Here is a 16,399-nt window from a genome sequence, read left to right on the forward strand (position 1 = left end):
TGGACACTTATCCACTGATATTGAAGCAATTGGGTTGGTAACATAAAATTATCAAATGTTTGATACTCAGCTCTACTTAAGAATTGCTATTATGCATCTTTGACCAGTGTGTCATTGCACCACTTAAACGTCTGCAAAATCCAACACATTCCACTATGAGACTGTTCCTAGAAAGTAGTCTGTTGGTTCGAAATCTTTCAGGAAACTACAAAGTATAAACAGAAATCATACAGGTGTTGGGAAAGGTGGAGCACGGTATTACCAAGGCCGGAGAACTCAAGCCACGTTCTCCACACGAGAGTATCCAAGATTTGGGGTCAAGTTCATAGTGTGAAACTGGACACTTGTTGATCTGGACACGGTAGAGCCGTACCAGCTCCTGAGCGTCCAGCCCTCCCCATCCCCGGATAAGCATCTGCTTGGCCAGTCGATATACACACACAAGTGCTTTATTCAACATGTAAACAAAACCGTGCAGGTCTTTGGCTAAACAAGGTATTTTGGGGGGGAAAAAATGAAGAGGCATTAATTCATCAATTGTTCAAAAGTGAACTTTGAGGTACATTTATAGATATATATACAGAACCTCATCAAGTCACAGAATGTTATGATGTCACTGACTGTGAGGAAATAAATTCTGTATGTAAGAATACTTTAAAAATCCCTAAACATTTTTGTAATCAAAGAAATATCTAGGAAGCACAGTTGAGGTTTGAATGAGTGGATCACTTTTGAAACACCACAGCTGATGACAAAGGATTTAAGGCAACAAGTGAGGACGTCCAGCTGCGTCTACAAGGACAATCAGTGACGTGATTACAGTGCAATTTGTCTTATACATTATTTACACTTAGGAAACTGCTAATTCATTCAAAACACTGCTGGATGATAGATTACATATGATTGTTCCTGTTGGGAAAAAAAAATTGTATGCAGGAGAGCAGCCATACACACACACACACACACACACACACACACACACACACACACACACACACACACACACACACACACACACACACACACACACACCGTACATTGGTTCAAGGCAATGACAAAAAGCATGCACACTCACTTGAAAGCAGAGAAAATTACTGGGCAATGCTGGCCTTGAATTGTCAGGGTTTTTAAAGCTTTTTCTTTACCTGATGAGGATCAGAGTCTGTTGTGGCTTTGAGTGAGTGTGCAGGCTTTTTGAGTGAAACATTTATTGCTATTGAGGATCAGTGTCACCCAGGTAAGTGTGTCCTGTAGAGGTTGCGCTCTACTGTGTAAAAACCAGCAGCAGCACACGATTGTCTCACTGACGTTTAGTACAAGACATCCAAAAACTGCCGTGGTGATCCTCATTTTACAAGTCACTGATTCTTCTTGGATGGCAGTCGTGAGCGTGCAAGAAGCACAGGAAGCACAGCTACAGCTCCAAGCGCTGCTGCCACTAACGGACGGTAGAAAAGCCATCCGACTGCGATGGTGAGAAGAGACAGGGAGCAAGAAACACACAGGGCAAAGATCTTCAGCCCCACAGACACCAGCTCTCGGATGATAGGAACCCAGTCCACTGTGGGAGCATAACATACACAGAAATGAGAAATGCAGCAGGGAAATAATGATGCAGCAGCGAGTGTTTATTTACCCAACGTGTAGATAATCCTCATGGTCAACTGAATACTGAGGAACATGAGGGCCCAGCCTGCAGCTCGGAGTCCCCATGTCTTCATGCTGTTATGCTTGTGTTCCCTCGCAAACACCTCCTGCAGAAAAACAGAGCATGCGCGCATCAAATACTGGAACCTCATCAGAGCTTGAGAGCTAGAAGACTGAGCAGTGACCTCTGCAGAGAGCTCCTCCAGGTACAGGATCTCCAGAGTGTCTCCAGACTTGGTTTTAAAGGGCATCAGCTGCTCTCCTCTCTGCATGGCCACCACACTGACCTGGAACACAGTTCACTGGCTGTCATGAAACTAGCGCCTCAGAGGGAACACTTTAACTTCATAGCATTATTAGAAACAAGAACATGTTTGCCATTTTAACTTGATAATGTATTTAAAGGAATACAACTACTTTTTGGAAAATACTTTTTTTTTTTGTCATCCTCTTAAGATCCAGACAAGATTCAAACCCTTCTCTCCTCTGTATGAGCAGTGGGGAACTGAGGCCCATGCTTGTTAGCTTAGCACAATGACTGCTCATTAGCATTGGCATGCTTATGTAAAAAGAAAAAGAAAGTCATCAAATGCACTTTTTGTAAAATGGACTCTGCCTGCATTGATATAACGAGGGTGATGCATTGGTGATGATTTACGAATCAAACATACACCTGGAACTACTTTCCTCACTGGGCACCATGATTTCATGCAGCACCTAAAGGCCCTGTGTGCCGTCAGCTAATAAAATCCAAAATTTGTTGATAAATAAAAGTGAGACCACCACAACTAACCATGGCTGAAGCTGTCAAAAAGGAGGAGGGGGATTACTTGGACCAGGAAACAGAGGAGGAACTATAAAAGATATGCTAGCACTTACCATCCACTACCGTTCATTACCCCGAGCTAACTGGGAGTCAGCTGCTATCTGTGGGTCTCAGCTCACTTCTGCACACTCATCTATCTTATATGTTGTAAGAGTATTTCCCAAAAGTTGTTGTGCTCCCTTAAAGGGCTAATTGATATCCAGTTAGTTGCTGACAAGAGTTTTGACAGGTCTTTAGTACTGTATAGGCTTAAATAAAGGATAGTACTGCTCCAAAGGGAACTGTGCATCCTCTGATTGAATTCAGTCATGTGACTTGTGGCAGCTCAAGGCCGGTGTACAGGTCAGGTTATAAGAAAGAGGAAAAATGGAATGTCCACTGAAAGTTTCACCTTGTATTGGCAGTGTAGTGCTCATCGGAATCATTCTGAATTTGATCAGCTGAATGAGAGGAATAATTGTTTCGAAACCAAGACAATGGAATGTTGGAAATATGTTAAGAAAGAGCTTAATACCAGTGGTCCTCTGACTTGTCTGCACTATTAAAGAGGAATACTAGAACAGATCCTCACAGTCTGGGCCGGGCCGAGCCGAGACGTCTCCACGCTCAGTCCAGCATAGGCGAATCTCACACGAACATCTCCAACCTTACAAAGCAATTCAAACAATTAACGCCTCAACTTAAAGACGAGATGTAACAGAGGAGGACAACTGGGGCATCGTGGTGCTCACCTCTGGCCTGCGCGGGTGTTGAGTGTGATAGAAATAATCGTCATCAATTGTGAGAAAAGAGTCGGAGTTTAGGGCGGTCAAATCCCTCAGGCTCAGTGTCTGGAAGTTATTAATCTGTTCCACCAGGCCTGAGGAAGAGTCAACCAGGAGTCAGGTGAACCATGTGACAGTACAGTGGCGATGTTATACCAGTTGGTGGCGTGTTAGTGACACTATGTTTCAACAGATACCTTTAGACAGAGTCAAAGGTCCGAGTCTGACCGCAGGAGCCACGACAGTCACACTCTCAACTGCCATGGCACTAAAATCGCAGGAAACAAAAACATGTATCATTCAATAATATCGCAGAATCATATGAAAAGTATTTGGAGTACCTCGGATTCTGGTGACCAATTTCCTTGTCAAAGTTGCGGCTGTTGATCAACTCTGATTTCCACTCCGTGTCTGAAGAAAAGGGAGGTGCACAGATTTATAAACATCTCAGTGTGGGTGTGGGACTGTCCAACACTGTCCTGTGCACTGGAGTGAGGACGTAATGGTTTTTTTTTCTGTTTTTGGTGGTGGTGGTGGTGGTGGGGGGGGGGCGTTGGGGTAGATGGTGAGACTAGGAGTGACATGAAGCAAAGAGCTACAAGTGGCAATCAAACCCACGGCCCCTGCAGAGAACGAGGAAACAGCGCGTGGCTGCAGAAACTCTGAGACTGAGCTGCAGAAGTGTACAATCACTAGGTGGCGCCATGGAATGCGAGTTCATTGCTTGTATTACAGATACACAGATATAGTAAGGAATGTATGTGTATTTCAATATATCATTCATATAAACAAATTATTAATATATAACATGTCATGCTATTATTGATTGTACACATTAGTTGCTGCTGCACTTGATTATTTACAAACTAACTGGATTTGCCTTTGTGATATCATAGTGTGAAATCTCATCCGGCCTCTAAACCTCAGGAGATGTTGTGGTTACATCCTCAGAAGAACTACTCACTGTAGGTGTACGTCGTCTCAGTTTTGGTTTCTCCGTTCTCCTGGTAGTCCCTGAGATTAATCACATATACAATTCACAAACACTGCCAACATTTTTAGTCCTCACCCCACCCTGAATGATGACATGCAGACAAAAGCCTTCACCTGCTCTCCCGGTACTCCACCCACTGATACATCTCCACCTGTCGCTGCAGCTTCACAGCCTGCACCACCACCCTGTAGTTGGGGTCATGCAACGGCTGAACACCCACAAAAACAAATGATTAATACATTAAAACTAAACTACATTTCCAAAGTACTGGCTGCATTTCCTATGTTATGGTCTTTTTCTTGAGCAAACTACTCGACACGAGTGTCACAACAAAATATTAGCCTCTAGAAAAGTTGACGGGAAAAATACTGAATATAATCTGGCTGATAGAATATGAAGATTTTGGACATATCACCAAGGCCTTGTACATGCTGTGACTGATAATGTAGTTTACTGGTCTACCTCGGGGGTATGTAGCTGGGCAGACAGGTGAACTAAACGATTGTTGTTCTGGAGGTCCAGGCTGGGGGATGTCCCCAGTGACACAACCTGAGAGAGACCTTCATCCAGGGAGGATGCTGTCTGCAGAGCCCGTCCCTGAAAACAGAGACAAATGTGTTAGTCTGCTGCTAGAACCAAATACAACAGTCAGTCAAGACACTGCATGCAACACTTTTGCAACGTGTGAGAGTATCTTACCTCATTGGTGAAGAGAACATATATCGAGAGGAAAAACAATCCAACTCCAACAACAGTTCCCCCTGCAGTCTCACTTAATCTCTCCAGGAAACCAGGGTTGGACTGGACAGATGTGCGCTGGTGTTGGTCTTTGCCTGAAAACTGAGAGGAAAGTCCACAGCAGCCATAAGTCAATATCCAGTAGACAGATTTCAATTCGTTTCCCCAAAACAAACTGGTGTCAGAACCTTTCTGCCCACATGCCATTGTGATGATTCATTAAAAGGTACTAAATAATCACTTCAAAGGATGACCAAGCAGTCACTTTATTAGTCAAAAGTTCATGTTGATGATGCATTCCAGGCAGACTGGAGGAAACACAAAGTTAAGCTACACTACCACAACAAGGCAAAGTTAAGCTTAACAACCACAACAACTGACACGCCTCACTTGTTCTGTGCTCACTTTACTTCCTTACCTCACATTAAAACGACTAAATTAACTAAAGGAAAGGTCAAATCTATCATTAATAATGTGTGGAAAAACTGTAACACGCCTGAGAACGTTCAATATTGCGAGGTACACGACTGCTGAACAGCTAACACAGTCCGAAAGTTAAAGCGTTAATGAAGAAGAATCAAGCTGAGAGGGCGGCAATGCTAACGTCAACACTACAAGCAGGGGCAATGGAAGTGTTCGTGAGAGTAAAACCGTAATTTTGAATATGAACAACTTACGGTCGGCGATGAAGACATTTTCAGGTTAAATACGGTAAACGACTCTGTTAAGAAAAAACCTGAGACGTCTGCGAAGATGCCAATGGCCACAAATTGAACTGCTAAGCCGCAGACTTGTCGTCAGGTTTGTTTTCACTATTTACCGGAGTATCCCGTAAGTCACCCGGCTGAGTGGAGTCGGCTTCTTAAACATGGCAAACTCATCAAGCACCCACCCGTCCGGCTGCTCCGGTGTATATAGAGAGCGGAACTCGACCTTGATATCGTCGTCTAATAGCATGATGGGTAATTGAGTTTTATGTAACAGGTCACAGAAAAAGGTTATTATTATTATTATTATAAGGGCCTGAGCCAGAAGGTACTACAGGCGAAGACCCTATTGAGTTTTTTCGTTATTATTATTATTGTTATTATTATTTTACTGTGGTAGGGTCCAGCCCCCCCCACAACCCTTAACAGGAATAAGTGGAAGAAAACGGATGGATGGATGGGATTTTACTGTAGTGCAGCCTTTAAAATCAGAAACAACCCTGTTCCATATCTAAGAATATATCTTGTAATATCTCAATATCAATATTTGTTGGCCCAGGAACTTCCAATATGCAAATTGATATTTAAGATAAACATAAAAGTACTTACACATAACCTCCTTACACACACGCACGCGCACACACACACACACACACACACACACACACACACACACACTCACACACACACACACACACACACACACACACACACACACACACACACACACACAAAGAGATGCCAGTTGTAAGAGGATTACTGCAAAGGCGAACACAAAACAATTACTGTCACTTATTGTCATACCTGTTTCTCTCTCTGTAATGTACACACTGTTGCAACCCCCCCCCCCCCCCCCACACACACACACACACACACACACACGCACACGCATTTCAGTCACTGCAGGAATAAGGATTGAGACTCAGTGTGCCGGTCAGACACAATTGGAGAGGCTGCGAAGATGCAGGAGTATGATATTATAGTGCTTGGAACTGGACTCAAGGTAAGAAAACTCATCAAATATATAATGAGAGTAATAACACGTGTGTGTCCATTCACATCAAGTAATTGCAGCGATGTCAATTTTATTAGTGGATTTAGAAGACTGCAAGAACTTAATAATACACACCAGATCATTATTCTACAATCATAACGCTTTATCTTATTCAGACCAAAACCTTCTGCTCACCAGACATGCTGACTTACTTTGTCTGAGTTCTTCTTTTTAACAGAAGAAGCTGAAGGTGCATGACAGATACTAAATATGACAAATAAACTGAATCTTGTTTGTCAACTGTGTATAAATGAAAGCAGTGTTCGTCTGTGATTTAACATTTTCCCTCACACTCATCATCAGACGTGCTGAGCTCCTGTTGCCTGCTAATTCAATGTAATTAAATCATGTCATTGTGCTGACATGAGCTCCCTCAGAACCATCTGCTGTCCCGCACTTTGCCTGACATCATTTGACGCACTGACTGCCTCCTGTCTCTTTCAGGAATGTGTCCTCTCTGGTTTAATGTCATTAAACGGCAAAAAGGTTCTTCACATTGACAAGAATCCCTATCACGGAGGAGAGAGTGTATCTATCTCACCCCTGGAAGAGGTGTGTCCTCATAAACAAACACGTAAAAACACACTTATTCCCACCATCATGCAGGACTCACTCGTTTGATTTGATTTTCAGCTCTTCAAGAAGTTTAAGGTTCCAGGTCCCGCTAAATCGATGGGGCGGGGAAAAGAGTGGAACGTTGACCTCATACCCAAATTCTTTCTAGCCAGTGGTGAGAGCCTGATGTTGCTATCAGAGAAACGCATACAGAAGGTGATTATTGTTCTATAAGTGATTTTCTTGTGTTTGGGTGCGTCTGCAGGTCAGCTAGTGAAAATCTTGATGCATACTGAGGTAACACGGTATCTGGACTTCAGAGTGGTCGAAGGCAGCCATGTTTATAAAGCAGGCAAACTTCATAAAGTCCCAGCCTCAGAGGAAGATGCCAATGCTTCAGGTGAATGATCAAGTTATTACACTTTTTAATTCTTTTTTATATTTAGTAAAAATGTAAAAAAAAAAAAAAAATGTATTCCAGATCTGATGGGCATGTTTGACAAGAGACGGTTCAGGAAGTTGTTACTTTTTGCCCTGAACTTTGACATGAGAAACCCTCGTACCTACCAGGATGTGGATCCTTCTAAAACCACAACCCAGGACCTCTTCTCTCGCTTTGACCTGGGATCAGACGTTGTGGAGTTCATAGGTCACGCCATTGCCTTGCACAACTGTGAGAGGTCAGAGGTCACAAGGATTGATATAAACCAGATTAAATTAAACCATAGTTTCACTACATTGACTGTCTCCTGCTGCCTAGTTACCTGGACCAGCCCTGTGTGGAGACCATCAGGCGGATCAAGCTGTACTCCCAGTCTCTGGCTCGCCACTCCAGTCCATATCTCTACCCCGTATATGGGCTGGCTGAGCTTCCACAGGGGTTTGCCAGGTCACACTGACATTTCTAAATTAGAGCTGTCAATGTAAACTAACAGAACATGAACATTTTAAACTCAGGATGCACAATATTAAATATGTGATATGTTGATATTTTACAGCTGAATTTGGCCGATAGTTGATTTTAACAATGGTGATACTATCTGGATAAAAACAAGTTTATAAGCTAGCCACATTTTGTTCATACTGAAAAATACATGTAACGGGAAAAAGTTACATTTAGATTGATTGATGATGAAAAGAGATTTCATGTTCGAATATCGGACCAATACTGATGTATCTTTTTTAAAAAAAAAGAGAGAGACCAGTATCTGCTCATCATGCTGACAAGCAAATATTATCCTGCATCCGTGGTTTGAACACAGCTCTGATCTGATTTTCCTCTCGCTCTATTCACTGCTGTGAGTGTAAGATAGAGACATCGTGATGCAGTATTTATCAATCAGCATCACAAAACTGTCTCACAGATGTTCTCAGGTCAGTTTAACAGGCTAATCTTCTGCATCTCAGACTGAACGCAGAGTACGGTGGAACGTTCCTGCTGAACAAAGCGGTGGACGAGATCCTGCTGGACAATGGCAGAGTGACGGCAGTGAAATCTGATGGGAAGGTGAGTGTATTTAAGCGGGAGATGGAGAAAGAAATGGCAGCCGGATTTTCAACTCCTGTGGTGAATCTTCCTCTGTTCTCTCTTGCTTATCAGCTGTTCCAGTGTAAACAGCTGATCTGCGATCCCAGCTACGTTCCCAACCGTGTGAGGAAAGTTGGGAACGTCATCAGGGTTATCTGTTTGCTGAATCACCCAGTGAAAAACACTCAAGAGGCCAACTCCTGTCAAATCATCATCCCTCAAACACAACTGCACAGGAAGTCAGGTAAAGCCTGAAAATAGGTTTGGGACAAAATATCGATAAGGCAGGATATCCTGATATTTAGCGTGATACCTGTCACATTATGATATTGGTACACTGGAAACAAATATACCGTTGATGTTTCCTAAATCAAAACAACTCACAACAAATTCTCATCAACAGTTTGACATGACGTTTGGCATATGAGCCTGACGAAGAGGCACTTTACTGAAACTATACATGTTTTCCTTTGTCTCATCTCAATTGTCAGATTACGTGAAATGGAAAGAACAGGAGAAGGAGTAAATAAATTCCTGCTTTTTGGAGTTTGAAAGGTTGTTTTCCTCAGTTCCAAAGACGACTTGATGTGACAAATGATCTCGCATGGTACTGATTATCATAGAATTACTGCATTGTAATGGTGATAGTACCATAGATGCTGTGATTCCTACCCTGATCTGACAGACATTTAACACCATGTATATCTGGTGTTTACGTGAGATCACATTCATATTCTGTGATTCAAATCATTGGGTTTTTTTTTTTTGGCAGGTATGCAAGCTTTTTGGTTTTGATTTGAACCCTGGACATGCGATAAAGTAGTCCTTCTTGTCCATGCAGACATTTTCATATCTGTAGTGTCCTACGCTCACAACGTGGCCTCAGATGGGATGTACATCGCCACTGTGACCACAGCTGCAGAAACCACCAACCCAGAAAAAGAGGTGCAGCCAGGCTTGGAGCTTCTGGAGCCCATCATGCAAAAGTAGGCTGCACTTTGAATTAAAAACGATTCAAATTGAATTCATTACAGTAAAAATGAAAGGTAATGATGAACCTACAGACCTACAATATTATAGCTGGAGAACATTACTACTGTTCTTATGTATCATCACAGACCCTCCGCATAAAAGAAACCTTTCATAGTCAAATAACTTTATAAAAGTTAAGTATTTTTATAATGTTTTAATCTGTTAGCTTATAAATGCTCTGATAACTGAGGTCTGCAGTTTCACTGAAATTTTTCATTTTCATTTTTCATTAGAAAACATACATTTTTAGACTGCATGTTTTCTAATACTGATTTCATAGTTTTGTCATCACAAAAAAATACAGTGAAATATTTTGATATCATTTAGAATTTAAAACAATCACAGTAGACAGAAACATGACTTCAAATGGATGCTAATGTTGCTCCACGGGGGCATGGCCATGCACATAAGCAACTGTTTACAACGATATATCAGGGTTCTGTTCATGGAGACTTGTTGGGTGTAAAGTCATTGAAGGAGTGAGGTACGAGGTGAAAGGTCATACCATAACTTTGGTTGTGATTTGGCGCTATACTAATAAAACTGACTTGACTGTTAACAGCTTGTTTCTGCTGACCCCAAGTTGCAAAAAAAACAAAACAAAACAAAACAATTTCTAAAGGTTGTATCATTTGAATGAATTAATGTCATGTTTTCATGTTGAATCTAGATTCGTTTCCATCAGCAACCTATTAGTTCCCAAGGACGACGGAAAAAAGAGTCAGGTATTAACAATCATCTCTCCGCAACAACAGGGCCGTGGGGTGTGACGGGTGACAGGTTTCTCTTCTTTCCTCGCTAGATCTTTGTGTCTCGCTCTTACGATGAAACGAACCACTGCGAGGGTGAATGCGACGACATCATGGACATGTACCGCCGCATCACGGGGGTCGACCTCTGCTTCGGCTCTCAAAGACACCAGTCACACACCTCCGACGAGGACTGACACGTTTGACTCAGGACACCAAGACACTGTTTATACTGGAGGGATGTCAAGCAGCAGGCGGAGTGTTAAATATGTGTAGTGAATTGTGTGTTTACATTAATGTTGTTTTTTTTTGCCTCAAATCTATTTGCTATGATTTCTCCTCTTTGTGAACATCCATAAAATAAGATGTTTTATAGTTATTTTGAAACATCTTTTCAGGTTACAATATTCCACTTCATTTGTCATGTTGGTGAAACAACTTAACAATGCTATCTTATATTATTCAATAGTTTTTAATCATCTATACCTTCAAATAAGATCTCAATGCTTCTGGCAGAGGTGATATTAATTGAAAACCACTTTTACGCACTCAGCAACTAAAATGGAAATAACTTTTTAACTTTTTTTTGGTGTGGACTTGCAGTGATGTAGTGTATTCTCCTGAAAATGTATTGGAAAAGATGTTATGAACCCAGAACCTGTCTCACCTGCATGACCTCAATATCATAGTAGGAAAGTAAATGCCAAATGACATCAGCAAAGTACTTCAATTGTATTTTTAAAAAAATTATGATAACTTATCTTGTTCCTCCAGAAAACACTGATTTTTTTCCCCATTCAGGTGAATGAGACCCACTTCTCTATGGATCTGCACCAGATGGACTGGAAATATAAATGTCTGTAAAAATAATCAGACTGTATGTGCACACTGGCTGGGGATCTAGATGTGATTAAAGATGAATGTAGAGGATTTGTGGGTTCTCTCATCAACGGAGCTTATGTGAGAAGGACAAAGCCATTGAATTATGTCATATGGACACAGACACAGACACACACACACAAGGATCCGGGGACAGTAGACGCACAGACTTAAGAGGCTTATTCAGATGGAGGACAGCTACCACAACCACCTCAGGTAGAAGGATGGAGCGTGTTCACACCTATACATTATCACTTTATTTTAAATTAACACTTTAAACACAGTACAAGTATATACAGGAAGACTTTGACACATCACTGGTGACTTCAAGTGGCGTTCACCTGTGAGAGCTCACTTTTACACCCAGAGTAAATCAAAGATGCATGTCATGGTTTAGCACTACTACTTTGCTCATGTGCAACCATATCATGGGTTCTTGAAATGTTGGAATGGTGGCCGGAGGTTAGCAGACTCTGCTTCATACGATGGCATGCTGAACATCTTGTTCTCGAAAATGACGGTAGCAACACAATAGTGGAGTTTTATCTTTTGGATCTATGAGCAAAAGAACAATAACTGCCACACGGGCCTGAGCTCCTTTGTGAACCTAGAAAGTCTATCTGTAGGAAACAGTCCTGGTTTTGGGTCACATCTACTCCTTCATCACCTCCAGAGCTGTGCTGTAGGATGGAGGGATCAGACCAGCAGCAGCTACTCTCCTTTCACTCGTCAGGAAGTTGAAGGTTGCACATGCGTTTGGCTGGAAAAACAGCAGAGACAAAAAGACAGAAAAACAAATTAAGAGATGGAAGTTTATTCTAATGATGCCAATCAATAACAAGGTGACTTACAAGAATGACAGAACAAACCAAACATTTGGGAAATTCAAAAAGGCAGATATCCTTCACCTCTCTCTATGTGCAGTAGAGAGCTGAAGCCCATAAAGGCTAACTGATTAGTTAGCTTAGCATAATGAATGGTAGTGGATGGAAAGTGTTAGCATGCCTAAGCCAAAGGTCCATAAATACATTTTTCTTAAAAATGGTCTTTGCCTGCATTCATAGAACCACAGTTGTGTACAAGTCATTGAAATTTTGGAATACGACTAATAGTTGGAGCTTCTTGACGGATAAACCCCCGGACGCGGTGATATGATGAATCACCTTAAAACTTTGACCAACAAAACTAAACGTTTGCTGATAACTACAGGAGCGGCTGCTGCTGCTAATCATGGCCAACACTGTAATAGATGAGAAAAATTTCTTCTGGACGGACAAAGATCCTAAACCTTTTTAATTTGATGACTTTGATGGAATTATGCTAACACTTCCCACTCACTAGCATTCATTAAGCTAGGCTAACTAGCAGACAGCCGCATTCTGTGGTTCTCAGAAGAGAAGGGTGTCTATCTTCTTATATAGCTCTGGCCCCTCCAAAAACAAGACATGTCCCCATAAGAAAAGCTGTAAAATTAAATAGTATTATATTCATTAAAAAAAAAACATAATAAATAGGTGACAAAAAAATTAAAATAAGCTAAAACAAACAGTACAACAAGCATTAGAGGGCTGTTGTGAAGTCTTAAATCTAGCAAAGGAGCTCAATTGTTTATGTATTTTTCTGTCATTTTAATCTGCCTCACAGTCATTAAAAAGCAGATGCACCTTACTTTTATGACATACTGTTAATTCTTTACCGTGTCTTGCACCTCCACAGCAATGCCATTCTTCTTAAGAAGAGCCAGGACTGAGGGATTAATTTTTTCAAGATGTGCACCCGTGCCCAGCACAAGAATCTCTGCAGATGCAGGAATAGAAGACAAATTATGTGGATATGGACAGTGTTTCCCTTTGAAATTGATCCCTTAAAAGCTCCCTTTGTACCTAGTCTTGGTTCAAGCATGTGGAAGAGCGACACACTTTCTTCTGTAATGTCTTTCGAACTGCCAACCTGCAAAGACAGCTAGAACAATCAAAAACAACCCTAAATCTCAGATTACACTGTAAAGTGTGAAGGTGCTTTCTCACGTTCCACTGCAGGATGGCAGGAGGCAGCAAAGCACAGGGCCCCAGCACCCTGTTACCATCAATGTTGAATCCACTAGGACTGTAGCTGAGGATCAGTATCCCATTGCCCTGCTCCTTCTGCATGATGGATACTGTGGTACGCTGGTACATGTCATCATCACTGGGACCCAGTCGATGGCCACGAGACAAAAACAGACTGGAGGAAAAGACATTCGATTACAATAAATTTGATATGAAGTACAGACTCTTTTATTATTATTCTAAATTACGCCTGGTATTGAATTTGAAATTCATATATCTGTACACTCTCTAATGACTACACACACACAAAAAAAAAACAAAAAAGGCTGAGCTGCAGACTGCTCACCATATGGCCCAGTGTAAAAGCCAAAAACCGAGTGCCAACCTGCTGACTGGGCCCACAGCAAAGAGCTTTAGGCTTGGCTTTTGCAGAAAGAAGGCAGCCAAGGAAGAAACTTTTCTGCTTGCCTAGAGAATTTGGGCAGATTTCAGTAAACTCACAATCTGACAAGTTCAGAAGAACCAGATCAGCTGTGTTTTAAGGTCTGTTCCTCTCTAATGTTCCAGTCAGCTGGCCTTAAATGCAACACAGAAGAGAGATGAACCACAGTTGCCTGAATGTCACTAACAGCTCCACCAGATGGAGCCACACATCCCATCTGGGTGCTCATTGTTATTAATTATTTAGCTATAGTTTTTACATTGAATGAGCCACAAATGAAGCACAAATGTCAATTAATAGACTCACATTAAAACAAGTGAGACGATTTGTTTTAGACTCATGTGAGAAGAATACTGCTCGACATAGAACAACCCTGGACTAACACATAAAAACAGACTTGGCATGAGTGAACGTGGGACTATCTTCTACCGGCTGATGATCCAAGCGTGTTTCCAATGCCACCTCATTTAAATAAAGTTAGAAGAATTTTAACAATGTGATCAGGAGCAATAACAAGCAAACAAATCATTAGAGATGTTTCAAGCCACCGTTTTATTATTTCATTTCCTATTACTATTGGCATGTAACGAAATGACTATTTCATGAATGTATTGATATCACAATCACCACAGTTTATTTGTGAGCATTATGATAATTGTTAGTTCGAATCATTTTCAAGGCAAGGATTTCATTAACTTCCCATTTGTTATTACTGTTATTTGAATTCGGTTTTCAGGCAAAAATAAGCAATGAGGATGTGTTAGTGGTACAAGGTGGTCGTTTAATAACCCTAATGATTGGTTGAATTATTAATACGGATAATAGTTGTGCGATTTATTGATAATGAAATAAATTTACTGAACGGCATTGAGAACATAAAACAATATAACGTCTAAAACACAAATTTGCTCATAAATGTGTACATATGTTCAATAACAGTGGCAAAAACGCAATCAAGTTAGAAGATAGCCTACAATGTTATGTGACAATTCATGTGTTTAATAACTAAAACGTGACTGTGACGTCTTCTGCAGAGGAAGGAGGGTCGAATCAGTCAAGGAGTGAAACCCTGTAACCAAATTTTATCAAAAGTCTTGAGTGAAATTTTAGTATACCTTGAGAAAGCAGGAGCAGCCCTGGACGACAGGAGACCCCCCCGTCTGGCTCCCTGCAGGAGGATTCTGGAACACACCGCAATCGCCATGTTGTCGGAGTATCCCGGCGGTACGGTGGTGACTGGGGGACGATATTCGACGTGACACGTCTAGCCTTCACTTCCGGTGTTGTGTAACGCAAAATCGAACAATTTCCATTGATTAAAGATAATTATGGAAAAATTAAAGATACAAGGGTAACACGAATATGTTTTCATTCATTTCATTGCTACAAATACATATATCAGAAACATATTTATTTATATATTTATATATTTATATATATATATATATATATATATATATATATATATATACATATATACATATACATATATATATACAATATGTATATATATATATATATATATATACATATTGTAGCGTTACGGTCCCTCAAGCTGACTCACTAACTTGAATAAAGGGAGGAATCAGGACAAGTAGTTGTAGATGTAGTTTTTATTGCCCTTTTAATACAGGCTAAGAATTGGGTTGGGAGGGTGCAGAAAATAATAAAAACGCTGCTGCTGCTCTCTCTCGGTCTAGGCTAGTCTCTCTCTGCCCACTGTACATCTCAACTTCCGTTTTCTTCGCGGGCTCTCGTCCCTGCCAACCACCTTTGCCCATGCTTTAACCCCCTCTAGCCTGACCTAAAACTGCTGAACTGAACTATGCACGCCCCCCCCCCCCCAAGTCTCTGTCCTTATTCCTGGGGGGTCGCTACAATATTAATCACAATATAAATTGGGTGAATTCTCTCTCTTGTTAATCAGAAAAACAAAACAAAACTCACAAAATGCAGCTGTCGCTCAAAACCCCAAGTATAAACTTACATTTAAATAGTAGAACCAAAACAACGTACCAAACGAATCTCCAAATAAAAAACGATTTGTATAAAGTGTTCATTTGAATGTGTGTCTCTGCTTTGGAATTACTGGAAAGGCACAATAAAAACATAGCATTTAATCTCAAATTTGTGGATTCAGTTTAATAGCGGCAGCGATATAACGAAATGTTGAAGGAAACAATTATCTTTCTGTGTAAAAGCAATATTTACTATTTACTTCTTTTCATTAATTATCGGATGCTCAGCCGGGCAAAACAAATTTTGGTTTAGCTTTTATCTTACTCATTTTTATTATTAGTATTACTTTTAACATAATCCTTTAAAAGATTTTTTTTTAGTAGTCTAACTGGGGAAGACGTGACATGCAATTTATTCAATCTAGGACAGAAGGACGAAAAGAGCATCTCTGCCTTCGATTAATATTCCTGGGGGCGT

The 16,399-nt window shown here is 40.9% G+C and overlaps 3 protein-coding genes across 5 annotated transcripts; 1 reads left to right on the forward strand and 2 right to left on the reverse strand.

The window, feature by feature from the left end:
• Window positions 1-937: 937 nt before the first annotated feature.
• tmem43 (transmembrane protein 43) lies at window positions 938-5,786 on the reverse strand. The gene is made up of 12 exons (XM_086199601.1): window positions 5,647-5,786; window positions 4,931-5,071; window positions 4,694-4,828; window positions 4,345-4,439; window positions 4,202-4,251; window positions 3,579-3,648; window positions 3,435-3,505; window positions 3,205-3,332; window positions 3,045-3,119; window positions 1,833-1,934; window positions 1,637-1,754; window positions 938-1,561 (listed from the first exon to the last, which is right to left on the reverse strand). The coding sequence occupies exons 1-12, from the start codon at window positions 5,662-5,664 to the stop codon at window positions 1,359-1,361; spliced, it is 1,206 nt and encodes a 401-aa protein (XP_086055727.1). The 5' UTR covers window positions 5,665-5,786; the 3' UTR covers window positions 938-1,358.
• Window positions 5,787-6,528: 742 nt separating this feature from the next.
• On the forward strand, window positions 6,529-12,076 carry LOC147268220 (rab GDP dissociation inhibitor beta). The gene is made up of 11 exons (XM_086199605.1): window positions 6,529-6,679; window positions 7,175-7,282; window positions 7,364-7,460; window positions 7,551-7,685; window positions 7,767-7,965; window positions 8,046-8,174; window positions 8,693-8,792; window positions 8,886-9,057; window positions 9,655-9,799; window positions 10,516-10,570; window positions 10,648-12,076. Exons 1-11 carry the CDS (start codon window positions 6,638-6,640, stop codon window positions 10,789-10,791), a joined length of 1,326 nt encoding a protein of 441 aa, XP_086055731.1. The 5' UTR covers window positions 6,529-6,637; the 3' UTR covers window positions 10,792-12,076.
• On the reverse strand, window positions 10,146-15,223 carry ndufaf3 (NADH:ubiquinone oxidoreductase complex assembly factor). Of its 3 annotated transcripts, none has more exons than XM_086199608.1 (5): window positions 15,079-15,223; window positions 13,501-13,696; window positions 13,357-13,423; window positions 13,156-13,270; window positions 10,146-12,233 (listed from the first exon to the last, which is right to left on the reverse strand). In XM_086199608.1, exons 1-4 carry the CDS (start codon window positions 15,165-15,167, stop codon window positions 13,158-13,160), a joined length of 465 nt encoding a protein of 154 aa, XP_086055734.1. In that variant the 5' UTR covers window positions 15,168-15,223; the 3' UTR covers window positions 10,146-12,233; window positions 13,156-13,157. The 3 variants fall into 3 exon arrangements, with proteins under 3 accessions (XP_086055734.1, XP_086055735.1, XP_086055733.1); XM_086199609.1 differs by having other exon boundaries at window positions 13,143-13,270; XM_086199607.1 differs by having other exon boundaries at window positions 10,161-12,233; window positions 13,170-13,270.
• Window positions 15,224-16,399: the final 1,176 nt, after the last annotated feature.

Source organism: Aulostomus chinensis, chromosome 3 (assembly GCF_037954235.1).
Source record: "Aulostomus chinensis isolate RoL2024-O1b breed Wild chromosome 3, RoL_Achi_v1.0, whole genome shotgun sequence".
In the NCBI taxonomy this organism is placed as follows: Eukaryota; Metazoa; Chordata; class Actinopteri; order Syngnathiformes; family Aulostomidae; genus Aulostomus; species Aulostomus chinensis.

Bases quoted from the DNA above. Each gene is read 5' to 3' on its own strand.
- tmem43 (XM_086199601.1), bottom strand. The intron at 4,440-4,693 runs GTAGACCAGTAA...GTGGGTGTTCAG, and splicing joins CCCAGCTACATACCCCCGAG to CCGTTGCATGACCCCAACTA. The intron at 1,935-3,044 runs GTGAGGATCTGT...ACTGTGTTCCAG, and splicing joins GGCTCGGCCCGGCCCAGACT to GTCAGTGTGGTGGCCATGCA.
- LOC147268220 (XM_086199605.1), top strand. From the start codon at position 6,638: ATGCAGGAGTATGATATTATAGTGCTTGGAACTGGACTCAAG. The intron at 9,058-9,654 runs GTAAAGCCTGAA...TTGTCCATGCAG, and splicing joins ACAACTGCACAGGAAGTCAG to ACATTTTCATATCTGTAGTG. The intron at 10,571-10,647 runs GTATTAACAATC...TTTCCTCGCTAG, and splicing joins ACGACGGAAAAAAGAGTCAG to ATCTTTGTGTCTCGCTCTTA.
- ndufaf3 (XM_086199607.1), bottom strand. From the start codon at position 15,167: ATGGCGATTGCGGTGTGTTCCAGAATCCTCCTGCAGGGAGCCAGACGG. The intron at 13,271-13,356 runs GTACAAAGGGAG...CTGCATCTGCAG, and splicing joins CATGCTTGAACCAAGACTAG to AGATTCTTGTGCTGGGCACG. The intron at 12,234-13,169 runs GTAAAGAATTAA...CTGTTTTTCCAG, and splicing joins CTGTGGAGGTGCAAGACACG to CCAAACGCATGTGCAACCTT.